The sequence below is a fragment of the Phoca vitulina genome, unplaced genomic scaffold (genome assembly GCF_004348235.1).
Source record: "Phoca vitulina isolate PV1807 unplaced genomic scaffold, GSC_HSeal_1.0 scaffold14, whole genome shotgun sequence".
Taxonomy (NCBI): Eukaryota; Metazoa; Chordata; class Mammalia; order Carnivora; family Phocidae; genus Phoca; species Phoca vitulina.
Window position 1 is genome coordinate 31,239,259 of NW_022589717.1, and position 20,321 is coordinate 31,259,579.

At 38.8% G+C, this 20,321-nt stretch overlaps 1 protein-coding gene across 5 annotated transcripts in view; it reads left to right on the forward strand.

Annotated features, from left to right (window-relative positions):
• Nucleotides 1-243: 243 nt before the first annotated feature.
• The window catches only part of GUCY1B1 (guanylate cyclase 1 soluble subunit beta 1), a 106,111-nt gene continuing 86,033 nt past the window's right edge, over nt 244-20,321 (forward strand). For 3 of the 5 annotated variants that reach the window (XM_032413055.1, XM_032413056.1, XM_032413057.1), the window contains exons 1-4: nt 244-404; nt 1,072-1,145; nt 17,679-17,779; nt 19,261-19,379. In XM_032413055.1, coding sequence (XP_032268946.1) covers nt 402-404; nt 1,072-1,145; nt 17,679-17,779; nt 19,261-19,379 — 297 coding nt within the window. In that variant the 5' untranslated portion in view covers nt 244-401. Of the gene's footprint in view, nt 405-1,071; nt 1,146-15,804; nt 16,031-17,678; nt 17,780-19,260; nt 19,380-20,321 lie in introns of those variants that run through there. The other 2 variants (XM_032413054.1, XM_032413058.1) reach the window with 2 other exon arrangements.

Consider the following 20,321-nt stretch of genomic DNA (forward strand, 5'->3'; position numbering starts at 1 on the left):
ACATTTGGTGGGACCACAACAGCTGTATTCTTCCTCCCCCGGAATTCATGCAAGAAGCAAAACTGGGGCTTCTCCGTCGTCATGTAATGGCCTCAAATGAAAGCCTTGTCACCGGGGCGGGGACTGGAAGGCACTGGAGCGCCCCAGCGCAGAGAGCATCCGAATTCCCTCCTCTGTCGCTGACTGGTTGAAAACTGGGAGGCAACGACCAGCCTCCAGCGGCTCGACTCTCGATTGGCTGCGAAGTGGTGGCAATCAGGGCGGGCCGAGGCTCTGCGCTGCTTCCAGCTCTATGCTGCCGCCGCGGTCCTGTTGCGCGGTCGCTGCTGCAGCCGCCACCCGGGTCCCTTCGGCCGTGCCTCTGCGTGGGGGCTGCCTCCTCGGCTCGGGTCGCAGACACCATGGTGAGTGCCTCCAGCCGGGGCAGGCTAGGAACCTCACGCCGTGCCGCGCCGGGCCTGGTTGCCCAAGGGAACCGGCCGCGCCACCCGAGCTTGGCGCGGGGGCCGGGGGAGCGCACCGCAGGTCGCGGGAGCAGTCTCTTTGTTTTGCCTGTGCCCTGGGCAGGGGTGGTGGGAACGCTGGGGGTCGCGACGGGGCGGTCAGTGCCTTCGCTCCTGAGGGGAGGGTCCGCCACTCTGCATCGCGCCGCCACTTCCCGGGCTCGGGAAGGGGACTTGCGGCTGAGGCGCGGGGGCTTTTCGTCTCAGGCGGACCCCACCGGCGTGGGTGGCTGAGGGCCAGTGGCGGGGGATGTGCCGGGTTCGCGTCCCCTTTGCCACACTTTCCCGGATGCCCAGCCTGCTTCGGAGCGGTGACAGGTGAGCGGAGGGGTAAGAAGGTGGCATGGCGACGGGGCGGACGGTGGCGGAAAAGATCGGCCTTTGATTGGGGTGGAAGTGGCGCGCGTCTGATGCCTCTCTTTAGCACCGAGTACCCCGCACCGAGCGGAGCCAGAGGGCAGGGGACAAGGTTAAACCAGAGCTGTGACAGCTGATGCTGCAGCCCACCCTCGAGCCCCCTCCCACCCACCGCTGGTCCCTGGCGCTCAGGTTTCCCCTGTCCCTGCAGTACGGATTTGTGAATCACGCGCTGGAGCTGCTGGTGATCCGCAATTACGGGCCGGAGGTGTGGGAAGACATCAAGTAAGTGACTGGCCCCTCTAGCTTGGGCCCCGCTCTGGCGACGCGCGCTGCGTGTACGTGCGTGCGGGTGTGTGTGTGTGTGTGTGTGTATGTGTGTGTGCGTGTGCGCGCGCGAGGTGGGGTGGGGGTGGGGGGCGTCCCGGGGCGGCCCCGGCGCTGTCCCCCGCGCCTCATTGCATCCTCCGCTTCCTGCCTGGGTCGCGGGCGCTCATCCTCCGAGATGCCTCCGCCCGCCGCTCCCGGCTGCAGCTGCGCTCCCACGCTCCGGAGCGGGGACCCGGAGAGGAGGGGCGGCCGGGGCGGGGCTGCGAGGGCGAAAGCCAGGGGAAGGAGCCCCCGGGGTCACCGCGGCCTCCCGACCCGGCCTGAGCGTGGGAACGCTCTGCCAGCGCCCGGGCGGCTCCGAGCCTCTGCAAGCCGGGCGACTCCCACGCGGAGAGGGGCCCCGGGGACCACTAAGGCCTCCGCGACGTTCAAAGAGCCTGAGGCCTTAGAAACAAACAGGAAACCTTGGCTCGTTTAGAATTTACACACCTCGAAGACACATAAAATAGTTAAGCCTTTTTAGTGTGCCAAAACTCACTTCTCTTGAGATGATTTCTTGAGCAACTGAATCAAGTGCATTTACTCATTTGAAATAAAGTAAAATTGGATTTTTTTCTTCCATTTTCTCAAAATCTACCCCTCCCCCTTCTTTTTGGCTTCTGCTATGGTGAAGGCTGCCATGTAGGAGAGCATCCTAGTTTCAGTCTAGCGCTGACGGTACTTTGGATGGGGACGGAAATACCACAGCCACCTGAGACTTTAAGCCTGTGGGAATGATGGATCATTTCCGCGGGCATGTTGAACATTTCGATCTAACAAAATTCTTTCTTCTCTTACTCTGGTGAAATTTGCGTTTGACTTGTATATATGAGCACAACCAACTAGCTATACCAAAACCATGTATAAGGGTTTTCATCCTGGAGCGATGGAGCGACAATAGGTCACATTGAAATGGAAGTAGAGGAAGTGATTACCTGGGTGGGCGGAGGAGAACACATTGTTACTCTTTACTTTCATTTCCTGACCTCACTGATTTCATTTTGTAATATCAAGTAGGTGGTGTTTTCATGCTATTTTTTTCCAAATACATTGCAACTGTTGGCAATCAATTCTAACTAGTCTTATTATGCAGTTACATGATAATGATTTCTTTTAAATATCAGTTTCCATGGAAACGGCCAGGGTTAACTATTAAGCTCTAGAATGCGACTTTTCTCTTCCTTGGGTCTGTACCGTTGAGCCTGGTTTCATGTTCCATGAGCCAATTATGTTACCCACAGGGCATATCCACATATTATAAAGAGAAGTGGAGATTTGGAAATTATGGATTGAATCAAATGAGTATTTAGGTACTAAAGCTTACTTAGGGATTTGAATAAAGTAGATTTGGATCTACTTTATTAATGCCTTCATAATTTTTATTATGCTTATTAGAGTTATAGAGAAGGCAGACGTCAAAAGCAAGATTTTAGACTGTAATTTAAGTATAGGATTATCTTTAAGCCACTTTGTGAATTTATGAAAGCATCATGCATATCACCCACATGTTTTCTCATCCATAATATAGAAATCTCCAAATTTCTGAGAGAATATGCTATGACAATATATTTGAAATTTTGAGGGCACAATAAAAGATAGCTATTATGGCTAAATAGCTATTATGTGTTTTAACCAGATTTAGAGTGTATGTCCTACCCACTACCAACTTAAATCACTGTTAAATACAAAGATGAAAAATATGCTTTATAGAGAAATGTATCAGAAATTTTCAAAAATTAAATTATCACTGATTTGTTTGTATTGGCCACATTTTCCCCCAGAGAAGGTCAAAATATCGAAAAATATTCAAATTCCACTGGTGTGAGAACTTAACTTTCTCAAAGTAGGCTAAGAACTTTGTTACATTCTACTTTAAAAAACAGTGTATTGATTTTTAATTAAACATCAATATCTTTTAACTCACTAATTTATCTCTAAGTATTTCTGGACAGTATTCTTAATCTGTTCAAGTGATGATAATTTAAATCATTCAAAATCTTTTTTTCTGGTAAAATGAAACAAATCATATGGGTCTTTTTATATGTACCCCTGCAACAATTATGTACCCCAGCAAGGGGAATACTGTTAGTTAAACTAGTGTTGTAATGCAGGTGTTAACTTTAACCTTTTTTTGTCTGAGCATCCCTTTTGTTGGAGCCCTTATTGTCTTGAGTAGCATTTAGGATCTGGAATAGAGAACATTGTTCAGTTTTCTGTGTTGAGAGGGATTAAAGCAGCTCATTGGTTTCCAACCCAGTCAGTACCCCTGAGGGGTGACTTTGTACTCCCTGGAAGAGCATTTGCTTAGCACAGCAAAGAGATTCTCACTGCCTAGGGGCAGGAGAGGAGAATTTGGAGGAGCTTAATTTGAAAATGCTCCTTGGAAGATTCTGATGCCTCCTCTCAATTTCATCTTCTACTCCAGGAGGGAAGGATCACTGTAACCAATGGTTCAATATGCAAAATATACAATATACTTTCTGTTTTAACTTTTTATGAAAAACTAAATGTGTGACTTTTTTTTTTTTTTTTTGTCTCCGTAAGTACCAAACGTCTCCATCTTCCTTTTTGGTCTGTGAGAAACTATATAAATCAATATTTATAAAACTTTATATAACATTTTTTTTTGGTTTAGTAGGAAATAGCTATACATTCTTCATGAGAAAGGATGCCAAACATTTAATGACAAATAAAACCCTAAGTAACAGATTCCAGACAGCAAATTCTAAGTGGTAGGAGCCAAAAATGCTTCATTGTAAACTCTGTATCCACTTACACTCTTACAATCATATAACCATTTCACAGAGGCTTTAAATTCCTCCTTTTAAGAAAAAAAAAAAAATCTAGACTAAGGGTCAGCAAACATTCTCTTAAAGGGCCAGATAGTAAATAATCCAGGTGCTGCAGGCCAAAAGTCAATATTGAGGTTATTATGTAGGTATGGACATAACTGTTAAAATGTGACTGTCTAAAATATAAAAATGATTCTGTGCTCTCAGACCGGACAATTGGGGCAGTGGCCTGGATTTAATCCATGGGTTGTAGTTTGCTAACCTCTGATCTAGACCAAATATACATATGAAAAAGAAAAAGAGACCTCTGAATCTATTTTAAATCTTGTTTTGTTGGTATCTTTTCAATTTTCACATGGTCCTTTCTAGAAGCCGTGGTCCCAAGGTGATGAAAAAAATCAATCATCATTTCAGAGAAAACATGAAGTCAGGATATAGCTATTAGAAAAGCACCTAACTACTTGGTTTAATCATTTCTGTTATTCTTCCATCATCCCTGGCAAAACTAATCATTGCATCAAATTAATGGGTTCAATTTTAGATTGGTTTAACTTCACTGAAACATAAAGATGGATTCAAAAAACTGAAAAAAATCTAAGATGATTAAAAGTTTATCGAAAACAAGCAAACAAAATGCCTTCCTAAAAACTATTTTGCCTCGAGTTGAGCAGGCCAAGGAACAAATTAAAAATAGATATGAAACTCCATAGTGCTTTACAGTACATGGCTTAGCCCTTCTCTGTCTTACTAAAAGGTATGAGATAAATATTTGGATCGAAATTTTAGTATGAGATTTGAAAAGATGTAATCACACCATTAGTTGGTACATGTTGGAGCAATTCCTCTAGAAGGCTGTCAATCAGCTTCCTTGAATAAAGAATTCATATATGTTTAGTATGGTTTTAACTGATTTACCCACAGCAGGGCAGCATACTTTTTCATTCATTGATTTGTTCCTTTTTTTCATTTTCTAGTTAAGCTTAGTCTTAATGAGCATAGTGTAGTGTTTTAGGCACTGAGGATAGAAAAGTAAGATATACTCCTTGCCTCTACATAAAATCTTATCATGCTACTAACTCTTTTCAGAGTTATCAGGATATTTTTGTCTTATTTTTTCTTGAATTTTCTGCCTATAACACAGACATGGAAGGATTTCTGCCTGTAACTCAAGCATAGAAACATGCTTATCTTCCAGTTTTGAAATTAATGTATCTAGTTGAATTTGCTAATCACAAATTAATCATTATGGTTCATACAGGCACGTGCTTTGCTATAAGCTAGTTATGTGATTTTCCCAAGTTGCCTAAGTTTTCTAAGCCTTTCGGAGTAAGGAAAACATAATACCTATTGTATAGAGTTGTTGTAACATGTTGAAAAATATCTGAAAGTGCTTAGCACAGTTTTTGAAAAGGAACTATTTAATAAATGGTAACTATTATTAATTTCATCCAGAACCAAAATTTTTCAACTTTTCTCTTCCCCAGCTCACCTGAAAGATATGAAGTTCTCCTTTAAGCAACAGTAGCTCATTGAGGTCTGCATAAACTAAATGTTCCCTCATCACTCTAGGATAAGTAGTAACTTCCTTGTCATTTTCGCTTGTTTTTCTCTTTTGTCCATTCTGTGCAACTGGTACCAGTTCTTTGAATTTGAAGTGCCCCTTAGACTCTCCTCTTCTTTCATTCTGGCTCCTAACACTTTCCTTTGTCCTTCTCTTAACAGCACTATGACTGGGTTTTCTGTGTCTGACTTGTCCCACTCACCCTCTCCATTCTGCAGATTGTGGGAGGATTGTTACTTTCATGATGCTGCTTCCACTTTGGAATCAATCTTACATTTTTCTCATCCTCCCTCCCCTAATCCTTATTTATTGTTTGAAAATGTAGCATTTGCTCCTCATATACATTTTATCAAAAAAAAAAAATTAAAACAAGCAAAATAAGGCACTATGTTTTGCCATATTTTATTTATTTTATTTTTTTAAGATTGTATTTATTTATTTGATAGGGAGAGAGAGATACTGAGAGAGAGCACAAGCAGGGGGAGCAGCAGGCAGAGGGAGAGGGAGAAGCAGGCTCCCTGCTGAGCAAGGAGCCTGATGGGGGCTTGATCCCAGAACTCTGGGATCATGACCTGAGCTGAAGGCAGATGCTTAAACCACTGAGCCACCCAGTGCCCCTATGTTTTGTCATATTTTAATCAGATTTTCATATTCATGAGGCCATACAATTAAATTTCTATACCTTTCTGTACCCTTGTTCAAGTAGGTTTTTATATATCACTGGTACTCTATATTTTAAAAACTGTTTAAAATTTCCAGTCCTTTCCTCTATGCAATTTCAGTTGAGTGCAACAGTACCCATTTGAAATTGGAAAGACTTTTCCAGCTCATTTTTTTTCCTGCTTTAGTGAGATATAATTGACACATAACATTGTGTAAGTTTAAGGCATACGATGTGTTGATTAGATACATTTATTAAGTGTGAAATGATTGCCACGTGTGAAATGATTGCCACCGTAGTATTAGTTACTTCTATTACACAGTTATCATTTCTTTTTTGTGGTAAGAACATTTAAGCTCTACTCTCTTAGTAACATTCAAGTATATGATACAATGTTATTAGTTATAATCAGCTTGTTAATCTTACAACTGGCAGTCTTACCCTTTGCACAACAGCTCCCCATTTCCCCTACCCCCACCCCTTGGTAACCGCCACTTTACTCGTTTCTCTGAGTTTGTCCTTTGTAGATTCCACAGATAAGTGAGTGCAATATTGTTTGTTGTTTGTTTATTTTTAGTGATAAACCTGAGCTTCCAAGAGGTTAAAGGACTGTCCTAGGGGATTATATACAGGAAGCTAAAAGGTCGGGACTCCAACCCTGCTCTTCTGGTGCCAGATGATAGAAACCCTTCTCTTAAGATAGAAATAGGAGCTAATGTAATATACATATAAAAATGAAACCATATTGGGCGCCTGGGTGGCTCAGTTGGTTAAGCCACTGCCTTCGGCTCAGGTCATGATCCTGGAGTCCCTGGATCGAGTCCCGCATCGGGCTCCCTGCTCTGCAGGGAGTCTGCTTCTCCCTCTGACCCTCCTCCCTCTCATGCTCTCTCTCTCTCATTCTCTCTCTCAAATAAATAAATAAAATCTTTAAAAAAAAAAATGAAACCATATTGTCACACCCAGAAACTTCCTCGGTCCAAATAAAAAAATAATATACAGACAAAAATAGGTAAATTAGATAATTGTTAGGATCAAGACCTTTTCCTGTAGGAAGACCTGCTAGTTAGCCTGAAAGATGGAGGTAGGCACAGTCTTTTGGTTGATAAGGTCACTAGCATTTGAAGTTATTCTTACTCGGAGAAAGATGTGCATATGTAAATCCCTCCACATATCTGCCAGTGAGCTCTTCACCTAAGACTCTTTCCCGAACCTGGACCATGTCTGGAGAGCAGCATGATGTGTAAGTGATAGGCCAGGTCATAGCCTGATCTCAGGGTATTTTTTTGATGATTTGAAGTATCCCCCTGAAATCAAGCTAAGTCTTTGTTTTACTTGCAATACTTGCAAATATTTTCTGCAATTTTTGAGAATTGAACAAAAAATCATAGAAACATATTTAATTAGGTATTTCAGAGAAGGAGCTTTGCTCATTAACATCAGAGCCAGAGGAAAAATTAGAAAATCTGTATTCTCCCTTTTGACCTATCCAGACATAGCTGTGGCCGATGTTAACTAGACATTGCTACTGTTTACAAGGAACAATGTCCTTTCGACTCTCTTGCCTCTCTGCAGGAAAAGGGACTTGAGCACATGTTTCTCTTCAGTGTGTTGGAAAGCGATAGTTATGAGTCGATAGTGTGTAGACATTAACAGGAAAACAGGCTTTAAGAAATCTGTATAACTGGCCCAGTTCAGAGGGTGACAACTCAGAAGACATGAGTACTTGCAGCTTTTCCATCTGCTTCTTTGCTTCGTTGTTCATTAAACAGGAAACAGTGGGAAAATGGTGTTTTTGTGCCTAGTAAGACGGAGCACCTTTTTTTCTGTCGAAAGATATTGAGGTTAAAGAAGTCTCTATTCCAGGTAAAAGGCAAATATTCTGAAGTATTTTTTGTACCTCTTTGTTACTGTGGTTTTGGATCCATTGCATATTCTGATCTACTTACCATTCATTGTCGAATCAAGAAATATTAAATTTTTGTTTTATTGAAATTCTTTGTGATCAATTTTCATATCACTCAAACATGGGGACCTTTCAGTCCACATACCCTGCTTTCTCTCAGCACTCCAACCTCATGGGCCAGTTTTCAGTTCCTGAAGACTTTGAATTTTTTTTATTATTATTATGTTATGTTAATCACCATGCATTACATCATTAGTTTTTGATGTAGTGTTCCATGATTCATTGTTTGTGCATAACACCCAGTGCTCCATGCAATACGTGCCCTTTTTAATACCCATCACCAGGCTAACGCATCCCTCACCCCCCTCCCCTCTAGATCCCTCAGTTTGTTTCTCAGAGTCCATAGTCTCTCACGGTTCGTCTCCCCCTCCGATTTTCCCCCCTTCATTTTTCCCTTCCTGCTATCTTCTTCTTCTTCTTCTTTTTTTTTTTTTAACATATAATGTATTATTTGTTTCAGAGGTACAGGTCTGTGATTCAACAGTCTTACACAATTCACAGCACTCACCATAGCACATACCCTCCCCAATGTCCATCACCCAGCCACCCCATCCCTCCCACCCCCCACCACTCCAGCAACCCTCAGTTTGTTTCCTGAGATTAAGAATTCCTCATATCAGTGAGGTCATATTATGTGTCTGGATAACACCTGTGCTTAGCAGATTCTCCTCTTCACTCTCCCCATCCCCTACCCAGAAATGGAAATGTGTTTCAGCTCTGAGATGACAAAACAAATGTGACTTCTTAAAGGAAGGCTTCTCTCACCTCCGAAACTGTGATTTTTCTTTATGGTACAAACCAGGGTTTATAATTATGTATTTCTATTATTGATTAATATTTGTTTTGTCTCAGTAGATTCTAGGCTTTGTAACAGTTACCTAAGAAAGAGCCTGGCATATTGTGGTTTTTATCTTCTCTCTCTCTCTCTCTTTCCCCCATGTGTATATGTGTATGTGTGTATGTGTTGTGTGTGTGTATATGTGTGGTGTGTTATTATATATATAATATATTATATATATAATCCTTCACATTTTTAATTTCCAGGGAGTAGAACACATACACATTCACAGATTTTTTTTCTATAACTAGGATTTAGTATGTCAGATTGATGACATTTATAACCACTATTTAACACAATATAAACTCTGTTGAAATGGACTTTTTTTTTTTTTTTAATATCAGCAAAGGCAGAAGATAGAGTAGTATATTATAGCAGCTCCTTTTGGAAGAGTCAGAGTTCTTTTGTGTCATCTCCCTCTGTGTATGTATATAATAGAATATTGAAAACACTACTGTTGAATTACCAATTTCATATACCAAAAACCAGCTACTGGATTGGATTCAGGACAAGACTGAATCCTTTAGCAAGTGTCTAAAAGCTGGGTAGATATAGTGCTGTTTAAAGTCAGTGTTATAATCTGTAGATAAATGTTTGTAATACTGAAATTAAATGTAAAACCCAGACGAGAATGCTCATCATGTCATTCAGTTTTGAACGTAACAGCTCATATATACCGCACACTTACCATAAGCTTCCTCAGTCCCAGTCCCCACTATTGAAAAGTGCTTTATACTCATTGTCTCACCTAATCCTCACAACCACCAGAGAAAATAGAGTTGTTCATTGTCCTTGTTTTGTAAGTAAGGGAACTGAGCCTTCAAGACTTTAAAACCCTGTGTCAAATCACTCAGCTGTTAATCATCACAGCAAGGATTTGAACAGAGGTAGGCTTGCAATGATTATATTATGTGCCTTCCCCCAAAGAGAAGAACCTTCTTTCCAAAGGCAGCCAGTTTAGCATGGGCCTGGGCAATATGCATGTGTATTAGTACTACTCATTTTTGTTTTTGTTTTCCTGGGCTTTTCAAGCACTTATACAGGTGATTTTGGCTATGACATTTTTAGAGGTGGTTTTATTCACCAACTAGCACATTTACTAAAGAAAACCAGAGCTTCAGAAATTTTGAGCAACCCATTTATTTTTAGAAGAGCTGTGACTCAGCAGGTCACAAGGTGAGTTCATGATGAAGTGCACACACAAAGATCTAAGTGAATTCATTTGTCTGATGAAGCTACTGAAAATGCCTCATATGAGATGTTTATGGATGTGCCTTCAGAATTTGGGCAGTTACTAATGATACTCTGTGGCAATCTGTACAAAGAAAGAAAATGCAATTATATATCAAGAGGATGTCACTTTGCCTCAATATGTGTCACTCTTGACAGCATTTACTGTTACTGTTTATAGTACTTGGATGAGTGAACACATTGCCTTAAGGAGGGACCTTTATTAACTGAAAGAGACTCCAAGCAGGAAGCCATCGCTGCATTTAAAGGACCCATCTCTCCCCTTCTCCCCTCAGCAGCTGCCTCAATCCAGAGTTTCTCCTTTGCAGATTCAGACCTAGTGTGAATCCACTACTGAAAATTGAGAGGTCATTAATACTTCACAACCACTCAGAAAAAAAACAATGTGAATTTTTAACTTTTTAGATATTATATAGAGTTATCTGTGTTTTGTAAGTGGGGGATTTCAATTTTAGTACTGGTTGGACACAACTCAGCATTTATGATGTCCTTACTGTACACTAAAATAGACCATCTTGGGGCTATTGTCAAGATGACATCTACATTCTGTTTTTTAATTAAACATGTTCTGTGATAATGGTTTTCAAAGATAACTGGTCAGGTTGATTGTTTGATGTGTGCTCACCTTCTCCTTCTGAGGTCAGACCCTATTTTGAGACTTTATTTTTAAGATGCCTGTATTCAGGGTCTACATCATAGAACACCTGCTTTCTTACCTCTATGAGAAACCTCTTTACTTAAAAGTCAGGTCCTTCTAGTACACTAAACTTATCTGAAAAGTGTATAACAGCAGGAATTCAGTGTCAGAATATGAATTCAGTTTTTTGTACATTCACATTTCACAGTTAAGGATTAACTCCTTAAGTATGGAGTTATGAGAAATGCTGCCTGGATATTTATGACAAATTGTGTACCTAGTCTTTAAAAATTAAATAGTAGCTTGAAAACAAACTGCTCAGTTTTGCCAGTAATGTTTGATTGCTTGATTTTTAATAGGCATTTAGAAACATGTGAGGGAAATGGGTTTAATTAATACATTCACTTCTTTTAAAAGATTCATACATTTATTGAGTGCATGTTCCAGCACTTGGGTTAGGCACCAATGATTAGAAAAGCAAAAGGCAAAAGCCAAAACCACAGAACACCACAGTAAAAATACCTACTACTCTTTTGGGGAAAGGTAATTAGTGTAAATAAATGATCAATTTATATTCCACTAAATAGCCATCACTAAAAGGAGGGAAATGGCTACTAGGAAAATTGTTCATGTGTGCCTACTTAATTTTTAAACACTTGCTGTGGCTACAAATATATGGAACATGATGATTTCTTATTCCATCTCTAGGTGAGAGCTTGGTCTTTTATTTTTAAAGTCCTTAGGGGAGACAGGACTTATTTGTTCTTGGCTATTTGAATTAAGAGAACTTACCATCAAATCAACAAATTAAGTGCACCTTTAGTTTGACATTTTTGATGCTGAATACAAATTCCCAATATTTGATTGTCATTTCTTTCCTTCTCTTCCTCTCCACTTACCAGTTTGTCTTCCTCCTCCTTCCTCTTCTTCAACAACTAAAATATTGCCGGTTGGCTGTATTGGGCATTAAATGGGTGGGAGACACTATTCTAAATCTGTTATGTAGACTAATTCTGCCATCCAACAGGACTCCAGGTAAGTACTGCTGTTCCTCTATTTTACAGATGAAGAAACAGAAACACTGAGAGGTGAACCTGCCCAAGCTTAGTGCAGCCTCCTATGGAAGTAGCTTAGCTGCTTCTTTTGCATGCTGCGTGAGAAAACACTCTGACTTGCGGTACAGATGAAACCAGATGAGTTTCTCTCTGTCTAGGTTTACTTGTTAACCAAAGAAAGGGCCTTTTTTTCCCCACTTCATCCAACCTCATTTAAGCCACTTTAAAAATAAATCTCTTAATATGTCTTACCGTATGCTGACTTCTTTTATTGAATAATGCACCAAGTAGAAAAATGTAATGCTTAGCCCAAATACAGTTATTGAGTATATAGGTAAAGATAACACAAACTACTGCAAGCGATACTGTTTGGAAAGAGGGGGAAGACTGTATTCTTTGGGGTTATCCAAGAGATATTTAAAATAATAGGAAGCAGCAGGATATAATAACACAAACTCGGATATATGATGATAATAGTTCTATCGGTTGCATTTCATAAATGAACACTATTGAATATATTTTAATCCAGTTTACTTCTGGGTTCATATGATATTTGCTGTCATTCCATTTACATAGAAATACAGTTAATAGCTACAAAGATACTCATCACAACATTGTTGTGAGAGTTATTGGGAAAAAAAGTATGTCCAAAATCTTTCATTTTTGAGAAAATTTAAAATTGTTTCGCAGATCAACCTCTGGCTTTTTTCACATGTAAACTAAATATAATTTAAATAACAGGGAATTACATCCTTGCTTTGTGTATACAACAATTTAAACAAAGTTAATGCTCAAAATATATTCTGAAAGGTGAGTGAATCTAGAAAATTGGGTTAATGTACTTGGCTGAATTTGGATAATTTAAGCACAAAAGAAATTTCTTGACAGCAAGAAAATAAACCTTAAATATTGTTAGAAATGTTGTATCTATATATTTGAAGCATCCTTTACTTTTGCTTTTAAGAAAAAAGCTAGAAACTTATGGAGAATTATGAGGTGAGCTAATATTACCTGAATTATAGAAATTGTTTATGTAATCTGAATATTAGCTTACTTCCCAGCTTTTCTTTGCTGGTTATCCTCTGTGGTTTTAAGTAGCGAGGGAAAAAAACATCTACAAGAGGAGCAAAGGAAGAGTGTAATGTTAGAAGGAGGCCCACTGAAGCTTCCCTCAAAAAATAGTGGAAGATATATCTTCAAGATGTATCTGAGAGATGGTTATTATCATCTCTGCACCCTCTGGAGGCTAAATCATTTGACAGCATAAAGTCTGAACAAATACAAATTTGTCCAGAAGTTAGAAGAAAAGTAGTATTGAGAATTAAGACACATTGAGAAGGTATTTCTAGTAGCTTCTTTGATCTTATTGCCTGAAATTAATTCTTTTGCATACTACTCCTTTTGCACTGTAAATTCTCCTTTCCCCTAAAGAGGGAAAAAGATGAAGAATGATTTACAGAAGAAAGGAAAATGGGTCCAGAAAGACTAGGTCATGGAGATCAATTTTACCACCTAAAATCTTGCTGGGAAATTAACTTCTCCAAGGAAGCCTCTCATAATCATTATTTTATTTTATTTTATTTTATTTTTTATTTTATTTTTTTAAAGAGTTTATTTATTTATTCATGAGAGACAGAGAGAGAGAGAGAGAAGCAGAGGGAGAAGCAGGCTCCCAAGGAGCAGGGAGCCCGATGCGGGACTTGATCCCGGGACCCTGGGATCATGACCTGAGCCGAAGGCAGACACTCAACCGTCTGAGCCACCCAGGCGCCCCTAATCATTATTTTAATACTGTATCCTTCCCCTTCTTCCTACATCCCTACTTTCATCCCTTTATCCTCATCTACTTTGTTTTGTAACATTCATCACCTCAAGATAGGTTATAAAATTTGAGTATATAGTTATTGCTCATTGTTTCTACCAGTTAAAATGTAAGTTCTTTGAGGGCAGGGATCTTTATTTCCTTCATTAATATATTAAAAGTACTTAGAAAAGTGCCTGGGGCATAATAGGTGCTCAAATATTTGTGGCAAAATACCCCTTTCTGGGGTGAGGTGGGGGGAGAGTAATTAAAGAGCCACTCAAAATTCCAAAAGATTTCTAAGATAAATGTAAATAAGGAATCCTAAGTATTTTAAATAATTCATTAGAATTTAGTGTGACATTTTTCAAAGAAGATGATTATTTCCTTCCATGTACTACTGTTTAATTTATATTTCAGCCTCCCTCCAGGGAGCACATTGGGCTGATCATTTCAGGAAGTAAAGCTTAAAAGATAAGGGAGTTTATTTTATTAAAACAAGAGAAAAGAAAGAAGGAATGCATTGACTCATGGTTAGGGGTTTTCTAGGGAACTGGCCATTCTTCTATTTTATGCAGAGGGATTGAGTATTCTGTTTGTACCTCATTCATTTAACTATTGTTATGGGTTGGTGAGTGTTTGTGAGGAACTGAGTTTATTATAGAAATTTATGTCATCTGATTTATCCCAGTTGGAAGAGAGAAAAGAGGGCACAGTGAGAACATAGATTAATTTATACTTTATTATATATTTAATTAAAATGTATCTATATTTTATTAGAATGCCCTAAATTAGAGGGCATTCAAAATTGTAATCTGTTGACCAATGCTATTTTGTAATAAAATGTTAGTGGCAAAGTGAGAAAAATAAGGCTATCCATATCCTTCAAATCAGCAATCCCATTTCTAGGAATTGATTCCGTTTTTACATAGAAATACAGTTAATAGGTACAAAGATACTCATCACAACATTGTTTATACTTGCAAAAAAAGAAATCTCAGTATCTACTAAAACTTCAATATGTCTATACAATGCAATTTTATGCAAAGTATAGAAATGTATTGAATGAAATGAAGAGATATCCATCAAATACTAAGTCAAAAAAGGAGATTTTTAAGGCAGCATAATTGTGTGTGTCATCCATACAAGTATATTCAAGCATGAACAACTCAAATATAGTATTAGCAGTGGTTATTGGGATAGGGGAGGATTCTTTAAAAGGTTTCCCTGCCTATATTTTATATTTTTATACAATTAGAAATTAGAATGTATAAGACACATAATAGCATTTATCAAGAGATAAGTCAGTGTTTGTACATTACATCTTCATAATTTGGGGATATTTCACTGACCTTTGGTATTAAAAAGACTTGAGGTTTGGAACATGTGTTCCCTTCATTTAATAGCTATGTAAGTTCAGCAAAAGGAAGACTTCCACTTCTTATATACAGCTCTTTAATTTTTTGAATACGTAGACATGGGAAGCACTATAGCCATTAGTAATACACACACACACACACACACACATACACTCCTCAACAGCTTAGAACATATTTTTGCACATTGTATCTCTTAAAATGTGGAAGCTGGGTTATATTACTGCTCTTGTTTTTAAAAAGTGGGGGTTTAATGTTCATGTGCTTTGTGTGAGTTGTCCAAGTTCATTCAGCTGGTAAATTCTGGGCTCTGAAATTCAGATCTCTGTGCCTACCAAAATCAGGTTCTTTTTTTTTTTTTTTTTTTACATGCAACGTTATGCACAACTGCAGGCAAATAAATGGTACGCCCTTAAGCACACAGGGTACTTTTAAAGAATATCTCCATGCCCCCTGGACCTAATCCATGGCACCATTTGGAGTTCTTCCCTTGAGCAGATGCTGGTATTCTAGCCCGGAGAGAGAGAGGAAGGGACTGTGGCCTGCCTTGGCAGCATTTCATGAGTAGCTATTCGAGCTACTGTGTTGCAAGTTCACCTGATGATAGTGGCTGGTTTGTCTTGCATTCTCCTGGCAGCCTACAGGGATTTAGATGAATTGGACTGAGAGTCAGATGGATTTCCAAGCTCCACCTATTTGTGATTTTTAACACTGGAAAAGATATCAGCAAACTTGTCAGTTCTCTTCTACAGCTGGCAATATTTTGAATAATAGATTTCTCCTTTGGACACTTGTTTGAGAAAAATAATCCAAATTTTATCAAGATAAAAATACTTCTGTGATCATGACAACCATTAAAAATGGTAAGTATAATTTCCTTTCATGAATACTGTATATATTTTGAGCTACTGTATTTAATAAGCTAAGGATATGTTAGGAGATTTTATCCAACCACTTGGCACCTCAAACCTAATATGTTTAAAACATAACTCTTTTTTTTTTTTTTTTTTTTAAAGTAGACTCCATGCTGGGCTTGGAGCCCAAGGTGGGGCTTGAACTCATGACTCTGAGATCAACACCTGAGCTGAAATCAAGAGTTGGATGCTTACCCAACTGAGTCCCCCGGGCGCCCCTAAAACATAACCCTTGATCTAATCCGCCCCTGCTCCAGTCCACTTCCAACAGCTTTTTCCAGTTCAGCCATGGGTGACGATATCCTTCCAGCTGTTCAGGCCAAAACCTCAGTGTCATCTGTGTGTCCTGTCCTCTTCTCACATCCTGTATCCAATCCACCAGCAAATCATGTTGAATTTGCCCTCAGAATATATTCAGTTTGGACCACTTCTCCCTCCTTGCACTGCTTCCACTCTGAATCAACTTACCAGCCTTTCTCGCCTGAGTGTTGGCAGTAGCCTCCTCACTGGTCTCCTTGCTCTCTCCTAAACCCTTTTGGTCCAGTCTCAGTGAAACAGCAGGATTGATTCCTTTAACATAGGTCTGTTCCTCTCGCTCTTGGGTCACAAAGGCAAAAACCATCCATCTCTTTCAAGTAAATGCCATAGTCATCCTAATGTCCACCCAGGCCCCTTGTTACCACTCTGACCCATTCCCTTACAGCTACTCTGCCCCCACGCCTGTTCCAGCCACACTGGCCTCTGCTGGTCCCCCCAGTGCCCCAGGCTGCTCCTGCCTAGCCCTCTTCCCCACATTGCTCTGGCTCACTCCCAGAGCTTCCTTCAGACTCTACTCAATTGCCAGTATCTCAGCTTCTTGGCTTTTGTACTCAAGCTCCCTACCCCACTACCTGTCATTATTTTTCTTCAAACTACTTACCATTATATGTTACTTATTACATGCCTGGTCTGTCTCCCCTCCTAGAATGCATATGTCGCAAGAGGTCAGGTATTTTTGTTTATCTTGCTAAACGCTCGATACCTAATGCCTGAAACCATGCCTGGCACAGAGAGGGACTCAACTGATATTTGCTGACTATTTGTTGAACCAAAAGTTCTTTCTTTCTTTTTTTCTTTTTTTAAAGATTTTATTTATTTATTTGACAGAGACAGCGAGAGCAGGAACACAAGCAGGGGGAGTGGGAGAGGGAGAAGCAGGCTTCCCGCCGAGCAGGGAGCCCGATGTGGGACTCGATCCCAGGACTCTGGGATCATGACCTGAGCTGAATTCAGACGCTTAACAACTGAGCCACCCAGGCACCCCCCCAAAAGTTATTTCTTGATTATAGTTAATATCAGGCATTGTATTGGGCATTAGAGTACTATGTAAATCTTAGTCTTGCTAAACTATGCTTAAATATATCATGTTGATTTGGGGAGGAGAATGTGAAATAATTTCTTCTTAATCATTAGACTTTTAGGCAAATGGCATTGATTTAAACAAATTTGCCAAAAACATCCCATTTCAGGTGTCAAACCATCGTTTATACAATAGTTTTAGCTATAGTAGCTATTTTTTTATTTCAGCATTTGCCTCCTGTCTGTTTTTGTTTTCCAGAAAAGAGGCACAGTTAGATGAAGAAGGACAATTTCTTGTCAGAATAATATATGATGATTCTAAAACTTATGATTTGGTTGCTGCTGCAAGCAAAGTCCTCAGTAAGTTGAATGTGACTTTCCTTCTTTGGCTAAGTTATACATAGAAGCCCAGAGGAATGCATGAACCAAGATCCCATTGTATAGTTCCATAGGTTGTACACTGCACAACAGTGGAGGGAAGGCTCAGGCTTTCCTGAGTCCTAGTTTTCCTTCACAAGCTCTTTAGAGAGTGGAGAAGCTCTCTGCATGCCCTCACAGAAAACCATGTGTTGGGGTGGAAAAAAGTTATTGAGACTTCATGTAATAATAACTTCAGTTATGGTGTCAACAACACAGTAATTACAAAAATGTAGTATGCAGAAAATATTGTCCCCAAACCTCTCTTGCAATCTCGTGTTCCATTAACTATTGGTAAAAGAAACAAGAAACAGGTCTACATCAGGGAAAGCTCATGCAAAGTAGGCAAAGTTCAAAAACAGCTTCATGGGGAAAAAAGTTGTTCTCAAAATTATTCTCTTGTGCTTAATTTACAACTTGGCCACAGTTTGGGTAGAATAGAAAGAAACTTTTTAGCTTTGCCACTGATAACTAGAAGAGCAAATACCTATTACAGAATACAAGAATTACAAAGAAAGAATGGTAATTTGTTAATAATAAAAATATTCAGCCTCGTTAGTAATCAAAACTGAAACAAATATGAAATTTTATTCATATAGATTTGGTAATTTTTAAAATTAAGCGTCTAGTGTAGTCAAAAGTAGAGTTAAACAAGAAATCGCACACATTGTTAATCTGATGGTAAATTAAGACAACATTGTAGAGAATAATTTTGCATCATTAGTCAAAGTCTCTTAAAAATGTACAAACCCTTTAGGAATTTTTCCTAAAGGAATTATTAGATCTATTTGCATTAAGATTTATGTATATTTTCATTTCAGGATAACTTGTATTATCAAAAATTGGAAAAGTCTACCTTTTTGATAAGAGTGGATTGGTTAAATAAATTGTTGTGTCCCTAAGTTAATGAGATGGCAGTTAAAATGGATATTACAGAAAAAATGTAAAGATTTTAGGAAATATTAATAATTGAACATTAAGAAAAAAGCAGGATATTGGGGTACATATTATATGTAACCAATTTATTAAATATGCATATTTACATTAAGAAAGACATTTTTCACCAACATACTGTCATGTGCATTCTTGTTTTTTTTTCTGTGTTTTTCAGAAAAAATAAGTTAATACATTAAATATAGGTTTAAAAAAGTTCAAAATTAATAAAGTAGTTTGTTGTGAAAGCTGAGAAACTGATTGTTTTGCACGTAGGTACACATCTACACTGCTGACCTGTCAATATTTTGTCTTCACAGATTTCATTGTATTGTTCAGGTCAGAATTTTTTTCTTGTGATCAATGTCTACCTGCGCAAAAATTGAGGATATTTTAATTTTTTAATTATGCACCTATTTTCATTCTTCCCATTAACAATATTCTAGCTGTAATATGTTTTATTGTTGTTGTTCTCCCAAACCTATAAATAGATCTCAATGCTGGGGAAATCCTCCAAATGTTCGGGAAGATGTTTTTTGTCTTTTGTCAAGAGTCTGGTTATGATACAATCTTGCGTGTCCTGGGATCTAATGTTAGAGAATTTCTACAGGTAAGCAATTTGAAGTCTCGTAGTTAAAAGTTCTGAGTTACTGATTCTTAAACAGAGGCTCTAGAATACTTTTGCTCAGCCAGCTAGATGACGGTGTCTTGCTGGGGAAATGGAATCACAGTGAATCACATAAAATAATGGTTATTGGGTGGTATTGAATACATTTTAGCATTTTTGTTTCATATATTTTTCTTTAACTTTTGGTTGCTGACCTTGAATATTCAAGTTGTAAATTAATGCTCTCTGAGAATCTCAGCATGGCCTATTGTGATCTGTTTAACTACCCCCTTTCTCATGGTTTATATGTGCTAGTAGTTGTGGTTTTATGTTTCAGATATATAATGCGGTCTTATTTTTTCTCTTTTAAGGTATTCTTAGTTTGTATAGTATAATTAAATAGTATTGATGACGTTCTCTGTGGGCTCAAAGTTTGGGAGAAAGCACAATGGCTTTCAGGTCCTCGGCCACCAAAACAAATTTGAGAAGCATTGCTCCCAGTTACATATTAATTAAGCTACTGTAGAAAAGAAAATAGGAGAGCACTCCCAAAGTCAATTTCTGTTGAAGTGAAAAAAATAATGTCCCCAAAGACCTTTGTCTTCTATGTTTGTTTAAATTACCTTAAAAGTTTTTACTAGTAAATTACCCATTAGATGAGAGGCTATTTTTGGATTGACTGCCCTATTTTAAGCACAGGCATTTGTAAGACCCTCTTCTTGAAATGTGTTAAGGTTGAAAATTATTTGGTTGTTTGTAAAGGATTATTTCTGACCCAGCTGCTGAGAGTGGCCAGATCTTGCTGGAAAATGATGTCAGCACAATACTAGCTGAGCCGAAGCCCAGTTTGGAGGGAATGTAAACTACTTTCAATTCAGCTGCATTATTGATTTAACAGCCAAAATAAGAACTGTAGTGTTTAATCAAAATGTCTGTTGTTTACAT